General features: G+C 40.4%; 1 protein-coding gene across 1 annotated transcript in view; it reads right to left on the reverse strand.

The window, feature by feature from the left end:
• dnah2 (dynein, axonemal, heavy chain 2) overlaps nucleotides 1-6,853 on the reverse strand; it is a gene marked incomplete in the record, with an annotated part of 33,542 nt that extends 26,689 nt beyond the window's left edge. The window contains 14 exon segments of the mRNA XM_034220549.1: nucleotides 1,034-1,180; nucleotides 1,373-1,587; nucleotides 1,817-1,999; nucleotides 2,185-2,314; nucleotides 2,445-2,650; nucleotides 3,231-3,318; nucleotides 3,437-3,594; nucleotides 4,039-4,230; nucleotides 4,388-4,626; nucleotides 5,084-5,194; nucleotides 5,316-5,544; nucleotides 5,682-5,846; nucleotides 5,991-6,044; nucleotides 6,710-6,853. Of these exon segments, the coding sequence (XP_034076440.1) occupies nucleotides 1,034-1,180; nucleotides 1,373-1,587; nucleotides 1,817-1,999; nucleotides 2,185-2,314; nucleotides 2,445-2,650; nucleotides 3,231-3,318; nucleotides 3,437-3,594; nucleotides 4,039-4,230; nucleotides 4,388-4,626; nucleotides 5,084-5,194; nucleotides 5,316-5,544; nucleotides 5,682-5,846; nucleotides 5,991-6,023 (2,096 nt within the window).
• Between the last annotated feature and the right edge of the window lie 5,858 nt (nucleotides 6,854-12,711).

Here is a 12,711-nt window from a genome sequence, read left to right on the forward strand (position 1 = left end):
GTTGTTGTTGTTGTTGTTAGTTGGATGGTGGGAGATTCTAGCGAGAGATATGGATACAAAAAAAGGTGTTTTAAACAGCAAGCCAAGCACACAGCTGATGCTGCAGCCCCGCTCCTGCTGCTCGCTTGCGGCAGACCACGCTTGAAAGTTTGCCGGGGAGACGCCTGGACACGGCGTCTACGAGCAGCAAGCTTTCAACAGCGATAGCTAAATGGGTGGCGGTGGCTACAGCTTGCAGGACAATTAACATTGTGGAGGACGAGGGGCTGTGTGAGATAATTCGCATCCAACGTGTCGACTGCACATCACAGCGCATTATTTTGACCGATTTTTGACCCAAGGTGGGAACTTCAGTCTCATGCTTTGACTGTTATGAAGACAGAGGAGCGGCATTTCGCCGACAACTGTAAACAGGCTTGTCTGTTTGAGTAACTGGCTCAGTGCAGAGAAGTAGACAGGGTTGGGAGAGAGTGTAAGAGAGAGAGAGAGAGAGGTTCCAGGTTGTTGTATTGAAAATATTCAGGAGAATATTTGTCATTGTTACAATGATAATAAACAAACATTTGCATAAAGCATATTTGTCCACTCAGATGTTGATAAGAGTATTAAAAACTTGAAAAATATTCCTCTAAGGTACATTTAGAACAAATACAAAATGATTAATCACGATTAACTTTGGACATCATGCGATTAATCGCTATTCAATATTTTAATCGACTGACAGCCCTATTATATATATATATATTTGATAGACTAAACTATATCAGGTTTGTGGTAGTCACAGTCCCTTCCAAGAATAATGTCTGATGTTTAAAATATGACGATACATCAGGCCCCTGATATCATACATCAATTGTTCAGTTCATTCATGTTTTCGTCCTCTTCTGTGTGTGTGTGTGTGTGTGTGTGTGTGTGTGTGTGTGTGTGTGTGTGTGTGTGTGTGTGTGTGTGTGTGTGTGTGTGTGTGTGTGTGTGTGTGTGTGTGTGTGTGTGTGTGTGTGTGTGTGTGTGTGTGTGTGTGTGTGTGTCAGACCTGTTGTAGTCCCTGGTCAGCAGCAGTGCTCTCTCCCTCAGGCCTCGGAGTTCCTCCCTGTCCTGGTAAATGTCAGACACACACTGGGGGATCTCAAACTTCAGTCGATCCCAGTAGTGGATCTCAGAGAACAGGAGTAACAGGTTGCTGGACAAGAAAACACACAGAAAAAAACTAAATGAATTAAGAGGTCATGTATGTAAACATTTAGCCTTAAAATGAATATATATTGTGTATGAGCATGTCAGAGAGTGTATTAGCATCAGTACTTAAGACACTGAATGTATATTTAAAAATGAATGACTGGTGTTGTGTGTAAGTGCTGCTTGTTTCACACACTTGTCAAAGTTGACCTCCAGCTTGGCGGTCTTGTCCTTGCAGCGCAGCAGGAGTGGCTGCTCCAGTCTCTTGAGGTACTGTGTATCCAGGTTCTGGCTCCACGCGCTGAAGTTCTTCCTCATCCTCTCGTCAAAAACCTGAACCATCTGGGCATTGGTGAAAACGACATGCTTGCGGCTGTTTGACTCAGGCATGAAGTGGGCCTTCTGAAGCACCTGGAGGGGAACGAAAGAGGACAAATGAGAAGAAAAATCAAGGAAGAAGCTCCAGAAGGAGAGATTAATACCGTCTGTTAATAGTGAGCACATGCTTACAATTCAACCAAAGCAGAGTCAGAGTTCTAACTAAACATCTTTACTTTGCATCCTGCTTATGGTGGTGGAAAGTAACGGTTGAGTACAAGTAGAAAAGGGAATAGATTAGCGTATAGTCTAATGAACTCACCTCCATGGGTATCTCTAAGCGTTGCTTGAGGGCCCTCACCCAGTGGGCCTCGCCTGCCATCCGGGCCATGTGGTCAGGATAAGACCTCGTCCTCTGATTCAGCTCCTTGTTGGCCATTTTGAGCTCTTTGCGAAAGATGCTGTACACTTGCTCCATCTTCTCTTCTGTTGTCCGCTTAATGGCCTGGGTAGATGGAAGTGAATGAGTACACGAATTGTACAAGAGTAAGAAACCGACAATAACCCTGTATAGTTATTTTTTAAGGTTTCATTAATATAAGGTGATCAAAAGTGTTAATGTATTGATATATGTTTGGTGGTTTAAAAGTGAATTGAGTGAATGTACGTGTGTGTTTGTGAGATACACACCTCTCGAGTAGACATTGGCCTAAAAATGTCAAGAAGCCGAACTCCTTCCTCCACTGTGGTCACCGTCTTGAACACTGATTTGATCAGGTTCTGCTTTAACATTTCCAGATCCTTCACCAACGCACGAAACCTGTGTGTACAAGCACACACGCGCAGGAACATATCACCTGGTTATCAAAATTATGCAAATGTTTGTTTGTGTTAAGAGGTTTTAATAAGATTTGCAGCCTATACTTTCATAAAATTAAACTTAGTCCTACTTTTTGAATGCATTGCCCCATGTGGAGCTCTCGACATCAAGGACGCCCTGTTCAAGAGAGTGCAGGTTCTTCAGGCCCCGGTGGAAGTTGCCCTCTATCTCCAGGAGGGAGTGGGTGAACTCTGGTCCCTGGCAACCGCTGAAGCACGGCTGGGGCCTCTGCTGACCATCTTCCCAACGGGCAAACTGATACTGGCAGTCACATACCTGCACAAAGGAAGAGAAAATGATATCCAAAAAGTCAAGACATTGTGAAATTACGGTTGATTTGAAATATAATCAAGGTCATATATCATTCATTTATGGAGAATTGATTCACAACAAAGCGTGTTCAATAATAACAGGGATAGACGGTAGATATATATTCTCACAAAGAGAATTGGAAAGAAATAAGAAAAGCAAGTCCACAAATGCTAACCCCTATTACTGTATTTGTCTCAGATCTGTTGAAATTGCAATGACAACACATAATACAATTGGACATTTCCTATTGTGGCGTAATGTGTGTCAATGCAACCTCACTGCAATCATTCACAATACTTATACCTTTTTTTCAACCTTAGCACTTGTCATGACATAACATTTGCAGAAAGATACTGTAACAGAGATGTTCAATGAAGAAACATTGCTTGTAGAATTGTATTTTGTTGCTGAAGACGTGTGTGTGTGTGTGTGTGTGTGTGTGTGTGTGTGTGTGTGTGTGTGTGTGTGTGTGTGTGTGTGTGTGTGTGTGTGTGTGTGTGTGTGTGTGTGTGTGTGTGTGTGTGTGTGTGTGTGGAACATTTACCTCAAGCAACTCTTTGAACCTCTGAATCGAGACATCAAACACCACAAAAATGCTGGTTTGGTCCAAGACCCATCCTTTTGGAGAATACCTGATGTAAAGGCAGAGGTAAAGTTACAATATTTGAAATCTAACAAATATAAGTTGTGTCTGCCTCTAACCCTAATGACAAAGCGTAGAGTCACTACAAATGTGAGATATTCTCCTACTTTTGGTGAACCTGTGAGGCATGCAGGTAAATTTCCTTCCAGGCCAGGCAGCACTGGATACAGTCTGTGAGGTTCTGCTTGCTCGATAACACATAGCCCCCAAAGAGCTTGTCCAGAGAGAGGCTATTGGAGCACAGGTGGATGATCTCATTACTCATCTGCAACACAACAGAAAAAAAAACGTTGTCACTTTCAGCTTCAGAAAATGTCCATCATCAGCTATGGAAAAAAGGATGTTTTTGTTTTTTGTTTTACTGCTCACCCTATCAGGCAGGTTATCAATGTAGCATCAGCCACAGCAGCAGATGTATGCACTCAAACACTTACAAAATAATTAGACCGAATATTTAAGAGAGAGCAATGTGTATGCACAGCTTGCAATTGAAGTGAAACGATCCAGCTCTTCAGGTAATGAAAACTGTGATCAGGCATTGAATTCAGTGCATTCACTCTCAGGGCGTTGTAACTGATGTGTGAACACCCAGAATGAGTGGAAGTGGTTTTCAGTAACAATGACTCTTACTAGAATAGAAACATATGTAAGTACTAGGTGATTCACAACTTGAATTCATGATTGATCTGATGCGGTAAACTGCAGGCACCTTGCGGAATAGACCGGTGATCCTCTCGCTGCTGTTGTAGTCTGTGGAGTTGACCCAGATGATGCGAATGAGACTGACAATGTGTCGCAGCTTGGGAGCAACTTGGCTAGGCTTGAGCTGGGTAAGCTCTTCACACGGCTCCTTCAGTATGGACAGGTAGAGCAGGTTGGATTGGGCCTGCAGAGAGCATTCCTAGGCAAACACACAAAGTGAAGATGATAATATGCCAACATTTTCAAATAGTTGGTAAAGTGATGCGTTAATGTTGTAATAAATAGCAGAACCAGTGAACAAATATCTTGTTGGTCAGTGAGTAAGAGTTGATGAAGATATTCTAGATGTGTAGTACCTGTATTTCCTTGGCCAGATTGCTAAAGCGCTGTTCATAGAGAGACTTGGAGAGCTTCAGTATGTTCTGGATGTGCCTGACCGCTGGCTTTTGTAGCTGCTGGCTGACGTTCAACAGCTTGGCAGAGCGACTCTTCCAGAAGGCTATCTCCTCAAGAGGGCCGCAGTTGTTCTTCATATTCGTTATTGCTTTTGCATTCAGTAGCTCCTTGATCTGATCCGTCCAGCGGATCACAATAACTAATAACAGAGAGAAAAGGTGTAAGAAAAGGTAAATAGAGGTAGCAAGTTTTCTCCTTATTTTAAATAAAATGACTGAATATATGAGAACAAATAAATAGTCTGGATAAGACAAACACAGAATGACAGATGCAGCAAAGGATGGAAGGATGTGAATATGATGAAGGAAATGTTCAAATCTGAGAAATGGATGTTAAGGAGAGTTGACGAGGAAATTGAGAAAGAAAGACTATTGGTGGAAGAAGAGTAGAAAAAAACAATGGACAAATTAGACTGATGTGAGTAAGAGGCTGTGAGCCCAGTACAGCATTAAATACAATCTCAAGAGTTGGAAAGTCAATGTGGTTTTGAACAGAAACAGGTGTGACCTCCTAGATACAGACTCCACAGAGATGGGTGAAAGAAGAAAGGCACCCCAACCCCCCTCCCAAACACACAAGCTGTATCAGGATCTTACCCTCCATTCTCTGCACCAGCTTTTTGTCTTTGCTGGCCACCTCAGGGCTGCACTGTAGGCCTTCCATTGGGATGTATAGAACTGTGTAGCCCTCATTCTTAAACACATCATCTGTAAGAAAAGAAAATAGTGTAACATGTGGCTTTGTGAACATTTCAGCATTTATGTTATCTTGAGACTTGTCATTTAATCGTCTTAACTGTCTCTCTCTCTGCTCCACTTAGGAACCCACCTGTGATGCTAGCAAGATAGCAGTGAATGTCGTTGGTATAATCATCCTTGGTGCTCCTTCCCCTGAAGGAGGTGAGGGCAATTGAGGGGGCATGCAAACAAGTCATGTCATGAAGAACCTTCTGGTTGGAACCGCCCTGGGCTGTGCTAAACTGTATCACCGCATCAAAGGTCTCAGCTGTGATTATGGTTCCTTCCATGCGGCTAAAATAGGACAAAGGCTGCACCACCTGAAGAGATGAAAAACACAGTAAGGCAGTTGGATTTTGGAATGAGACATACTGTACAGGAAAAGAGATCTCTTGGACAATGGTTCATTTGAAATACAATTAACAGTATTACAAGTGAGAAGAACATTGTGCCATACCTTTTCAGGCATGGAGTATTCCACATGCAGCTTGTCATGCTCGTCCATGTAGACCACCATGGTTGTGAGAGATGTGTCCACAATAAATGGATCCAATGCCAGCTCATTTTCCTCTGTCCAAGACTCTCTGGTTATACCAGAAGAAGCCACACATTGGATAAACAACTGTGTAAGGATATTAAAGGAAGGGTACAGGGAGAAAAAGATAGAGAGAAAGATAATGTAAAAGGTTGTAATTTAGATGGACAATATCTGTGTTTATCCCACAGAAGTAGAAGAAAAAATATTCCAACCAATAACCAGCTTTACCGGACGAATGGTTTTAAAGTATTCGTCATCCATTTCTTTCCAAGCTTTCTCCACCTGTTATCACAAGGAGCACACAACTGAAATGCAGTGACATAACGATACATTTTTCCAAGTTTCGTGACTTTTTTCCAGAGGTGGAAGAACTACTTAATTATTGTACTTGAGTAAAAGTAGAAGTACCAGAGTGTAGGAATATTCTCCAAAAAGTAAAAGTCCTGCTATCAAAATGTTACACAAGAAAAAGTACAAAACTATTATAAAAATTAAAGTACTCATGCAGATTGGCCCATTTCAGAACAAATATATATGATGCGTTTTGTATATAATTATTGATACATTTAAGTATTATCAAAGCTGGTAAAGGTGCAGCTAGTTTACATTACTTTACATGCTGCAGGGTAGCTTGTGAATTTACTCCGGGTGTAACTAAAGTCTTATTATATTTTCACATAATTAATCCAAATCTGCAAAGTAACTACAGGTATTAAATAAATGTAGTGGAGTAACAGTACACGATATACCTCTGAATTGTTTCATCTACTTAGTTACTTTGTTTACACCACTGCCTTTTTCACAATAACTATTTCAGTCAACATTGTTTATTTTCATATTCGTAGTTGGCTGTAGAAATGTATTTATCATTTGTGGATGTTGTAGATTGGTGTAACAAACGTTAGCTAGCAAACTTTTAGCAACTAGTTAGCTTAACGGCAGTTTACCTTAATGACCTCTCCGCTAACAGGCACAGCCGTGAAGTCCTCACGAGCTGAAATACATGACAACTGAAGAAGTGCAATTATTTACTCAACAACTACAGTATCCGGCTAAATTATGTTATCAAAAGTCATTATTTACGATAGCTACGTGACTTTTCTTGTATATGTTCCGCGTTTAGCATCCCTTCAGTCAAACCTTTAGTTTGAGTATGCATGTCTCCATGGTAACGTTTGGTTGTCTGGGTAACGCCGGAGAGTGGGGTTGGGCATTACACGAGCATGCTCACGAGCTCATGCGGAGTTTAGGGGGAAGGTGGAGTTGGAGGGGGCATATTTCCTGCTGGATTAGTTTGTTGTAGGTCTGTGGTCCGGCATGGTGTCTTCCAGTTCCAAGCATTCTCAAGTTAAACTTTTTCAAAATAATAATAGCTGACCTGGGTCGCCACCTGGTGGCAGAAAAACTGAAGTGCTGCAGGGATAAAGAAGTGTGGAAATTACAAAGTTGACACGCGGTGCACAGATACAAGTTATAGAAACATGTTGAAGGCATGACGATTCACTGATATGCATCTCTGTACTGTCATATCACCTTTCTAAATAATTCCAGTGCTCATTTTCCTCCTCTTATGTTTGCATCTAATAAAACATACACGTTTGGCATCCATAATAAAACAGCAGAAGTTAGTGCTTCTTAATGTGGCTTCTACAATGAGCCTATGAATAGTGAAGGTAATAATCATTAGGCTACTCCCCATGAAATGACTGGCAAACACAAAGTATGACTTGCCCCAATTCCATAAATGTAACCCAACTAGATCCCACACTGTAAAATGTTTGGCTGTAAAATTACAGTAAATTACTGGCTACTAGTTGCATGGATTTCACAGTAATTGACTAAATATTTCACAGTCATTTACTGTAGATATTTTACAGCAAATTAGAATAAAAGTACAATTAAATACTGTGACTTTACAGTTGCCATTCCCATGGAATTACTGTGATATAGCAGTACAGAGCTGTGGTATTATGGTACCTTGCTGTACATAAATTACAGTAATTACCTGTATTTCCACACTATTACTGTAGAAGTAATGCAACACAGTAGCCAGTAATTTACTGTAAATATAAAAATTTAAAAATACGATAATATATTGTAAATTTGACTGGGATTTTACCATGAATCAGCTCAATCAACAAAGAAAAACAAAGAAAATGTCCATTTTAACTTTTTATTACTCCATTGAAGTGCAAAGTACATTTCACAGTGTCTTGGACATGTTGTTACGGCCCCAAACTCTACTCCGCGGTAGTGGCTCGTGCTGAGACCCGCAACATGAAAGAATACACGCAATAACCGGTACTTGGTAACGAGCATTTATTGATAATCAGCCGTTTGCTCACACAAGCGAAACGGGAAACAAGAAGAGGTCTGGAGGAGTGGCCAAAAGGAACAAACAGAAGGAGGGGTCGTAGGACCCAGAGCTCTCCCCCCCCCAACCAGAAATCAATTATAAACCCTAAGGGAAACAAAATAAAGCCGAAAACTGGACTACCAGGTCCTACAGGCTAAACATAAGCACATCTGCAAAAATATGGCCTACAGCTCAAAATGGCAAAGAGGTATTCTAAGGAGAGTGTCTCCCGGCGTTAGGACAGGCGAGACATCCTTCTCCTCCAGCTTCTCTTTATATATACACGGCTGAGTGGCATTTGGAACACCTGGGCAGAGGCGGAGCCAGGGGCAGACCAGGTGCACCACTCTAAGTCAAGAATATTTCTGAAGAATGTGCTGACATGGGGGTTTAAATTGCCATGCCTCTTTTTGGCTTTCGAGTCCGTCTCAGGATTAATGCCCAGGAAGCACCTGAAAACAATAAGCCAAGACAACAATTTCACATAGATTTATATGTTGCATCGTTTATTTTAAGGCACATTCAGCGGTGCCCTTTTCAATTTAAGTGAAACCTGCACCAAAGAAAGAAATTAGTATTTAAAGCAAGAGCGATAAAAGCAAGAAAATCACTTAATTTGTTGTGTTATCACAGAGGATGCATGGTCTGAATACAGTATTTTACTGTGAAATAATACAGTAACATGTTGTGAAATCCTGGTAATCATTGATCCTGTACATTCACAGTCATTAACTGTGACTGCATTGATTTCACTGTGAAATTCAAAATTACAGTATTATATTGTGAACATTACAGGTAAAGACTGTAAAGTAGTAAAACAGTAATTTATTGTAACATATTACAGCCAAATATTGTGAAATCATGGTAATATTTTACAGTGCAGGTTTGAATCATTATGTTTAGGAAGTTACTGAGAGCTAATTGTCGCTAAAAGGATTCGCAAGTCGTTTTTTGAAGATGCTTTTTCTTATATTTTCTATTCCCTTTCCAATATTTTAAAAACCTTAGAATTTAAAGATAAGTCGATACGAAGATTGGAAAAGTTGTCTTTCAATGAAAAAATTGTAAAAAAAACACAGTTGTCTTGTGCCCGGAAACACAATTCATATTCTCCTATTAGACAGGAAAGTGAATGATCTCCCGATTGCACATCTTTAAAGTTTATATTACCGGTGTACTATGCATAAAGAAAAACACCTCCTAAATCTGATAATTTAGTTACAACCCTCCCTGAGACTTTGAATTTGAATCCAGCATATTTCACATATATAGCGTAATACAAACAGACACACCCAAACACACAGAGACTTGGGTCTGATAAAGAAGCTCTTAAACCCTGAGGAAGTTTGTGTTTGGTCTTTTATGAGAAAAATACTTACGTCTGAATACAACCTAGAGCACAACCCCCTCCCCCCTCTCTCTGGTTCCCCTCTCTCATTACTGGACCATTCTTCCCCCCGGCTCACTTTCTCCAGGGTTCTTCTCTTGTTTTTCTCCCCCTCCCTTTCAGGAGTTTGGGCTGAGTCCTTTTCCAGTGGGGAAGTCCGGGCCTTCTCTCTCACAACGCTGAGCGACTCCAAACGTCTTGTGGGAGGCTTCATTAGAATTCATTTGTTTGAAATGGTTCATTTCTCCTCCAGTCTCTCCTTCCCTGTCCTCTTTTCAGGTTTGGGGATTTGCATATTAGCATACAAATATTATCACCTTGGTTAACTGCATTGTTTCTGCGTGTGTTTTGTTACTGTAAGAACGCTGATGTGTGTCTGAGTGTTAAATCAACAGGATAGGATAGGTACACAGCCTGGACTAAGGTCCACATGCATGTTGAATGCAAACACATACAACAATGTATGGATAAGAGGAGTACAAGCACCTATGTACACAAATGCTTATACCATATAATTACAGACTGAACACACAGACACACACATACAGCAGAGCTTTGTGAAGACACCAGATACAAAATGGTCAGAGACACAGACACAGGCAGGCCCAAATGAAAGCCATGAGTCTGTGAGCTCAGAACTAATGACAGGCTGCCATGCCAAGGAGGGGAGGAGAAGAGAGGGATGGAGGGGTGAATAAGGAGGGAGAGTCTGTGAGGGGCTGCTGTTGCTGCTTGGACCTGATGAGAGGAGGCTGGAGATATACAGCATTACTTAGTACAATTAGAAAAGGGAGGAGGGTTTGATGAGAGCCACAAATACAAATACATCTCAAAAAGATACAGAGTAACAGAGAGTTCTCTACTTTATAAGTGGTCGGGAGAATAGAATACAGAAGCTCAGCTGGACGCAGCGGCCCTATTAACTGTTCAATGTTGCAATAAAAGAGAATAGACAGAGACACACACACACACACACACACACACACACACACACACACACACACACACACACACACACACACACACACACACACACACACACACACACACACACACACACACACACACACACACACACACACACACACACACACACACACACACACACACACACACACACACACACACACACACACACACACACACACACACACACACACACACACACACACACACACACACACACACACACACACACACACACACTTTTCCAGCCCCTTGACCCAGGCTGACAGCACCCTGTGTTTTCTCTGCCCTGTAGAGAGAGCTCTGGTCATAATGAAGTGTTCGGACAGAATTACGGCTAGAATACTGCCAGAGCCCCATCGCAGTGTGTGTGCATGTGTGTGTGAGTGTGTACTGTCAAGATGCATTTTAAATGGGGGCATACCACAGAAAAACGTTTGTCATTAAAGTAAGCATGAACATTCAGGTAGAGAAATGTGATTACAAAAAGGAAAGATTTAATAAAGCCGTAACTTCTCATGTTTCCTAATAGGCCTACTTGTGTTCCTGAATCAGCATTGGCTTTTGTTGTCTTGTGTTATAGAAGACTGCTCATTTTCCAAAGAGCAGCTGTCTCAATATTATTGATCCAAGCCACACTTCTTCAGTGTAGTCTGCCAACTTTATGAATAGACTAAGGGAAGTAAAGCAATGGTTTCACAAGAGGAGGTGAGAATTACGCATAACTTAATTGAAACCCAAAACCATTATAAGCCTTAACATAACTGGGTTGAAATGATAATGTCAGATGAGTGTGTGTGTTTCTGTAGTAGTGAGGGTATGGCCCCTCGAGCAATGCTGAAACACAGGCGTCATAGCAGTGAAAGGTCTCCTTCAAACTCAATGCATCACCACTGAGCTTTTCATCCTTCAGTTCCACCAGGGACACACAGACACAATGTTCATCTGTTATGTCTTCGACAGCATGTGGCAAATAAGGGAAGTGTAAACATATTTTTGGTTTACACTCACCTGATTACACAAATATATGTGTGCAACTTGATATTGGCCATAAGTCAATTTAGTCAGAGAAAGACTTTTTGCGGTAAAAAAGAGCAAGTAATCTGTCAAAAAGAGGCCTAAAGAAAACAAAAAGTAGAAAGTATAAACCTGTGTAACGCACCAGGTTAAAAACCTCTGCAGTTGGATGTGGTTGATGTTAAATCATTTTCTAACATCAACCACATCCACCTTTTTTTGGATAATTTCAAATTTGCATTGATGTTAATTTCTACTTTGTTCTGGTAGAAATGTATTGGATAGTTTAACGAAAGGTCAAGTAAATAACTAATTGACATGAGGGACTTAGGGATATGGCTTTAAACCGTAATCATGTTATGACAGTATTAACCTTAGATGCACGAGTGACTACTACACTCTTCCATAAATGGGTCAAAAAGGACCCGTAATAGAATAATATGTGTTTTTATGCTACTCAAGGGTTAAGAAAAATCACTTGTATAATATTTAGTATTATATTTTGGTTCACACTAGAAATATATTATATTTAATTTTTCACTATTTATAATTTTAGACATTTTTTTTACATTTTGAAAAAAAAACGTTTCTCCATAGGATTCCATAGAAAAGGCATGCGGGTCATTTTTGACCCACTTATGGAAGCTTGGGGTAGTAATACAAAAACTACAATTTCTTAAAATGTAAATTAAAAATTTGAATGGCATGTTATCCAAAACATGTTTTTTGAGGAATAGCTGGAATGTGAAATGATAAAAAAAAATGTAATTACAAAGATACTTCAAGAAAACCACCTCACCGGGTCAAAAAAGACCCACTTTTTACAAAAACTACAATTTCTTAAAATTTAAATTTAAAATTAGAATGGCATGATATCCAAAACATGTTTTTTGAGGAATAGCTGGAATATGAAATGATACATTTTTTAATTACAAAGATACTCTAAGAAAACCACCTCACCGGGTCAAAAAAGACCCACTTATGCATATAAGGGTTAAAAAAAGTGTCATCATCTGGCGGTTGTAAATAAGAAATAGTATTTTATCTGCTCAACCACCAGAATTAGAGATGAAATCTTCTGAGCGGGTGTTTGGATATAAAGTGAAGGGACATGAGCGCCTTTGTCCATTCCTGTAAGTGATTCAATGAAAGAAGAAATGACTAAGTGTTCCTGTCAGTGTTCATCAGGTTGCCATTTTGTCTATATTTCGCAGGATTAAAAT

The sequence above is a fragment of the Gymnodraco acuticeps genome, unplaced genomic scaffold (genome assembly GCF_902827175.1).
Source record: "Gymnodraco acuticeps unplaced genomic scaffold, fGymAcu1.1, whole genome shotgun sequence".
Lineage (NCBI taxonomy): Eukaryota > Metazoa > Chordata > Actinopteri > Perciformes > Bathydraconidae > Gymnodraco > Gymnodraco acuticeps.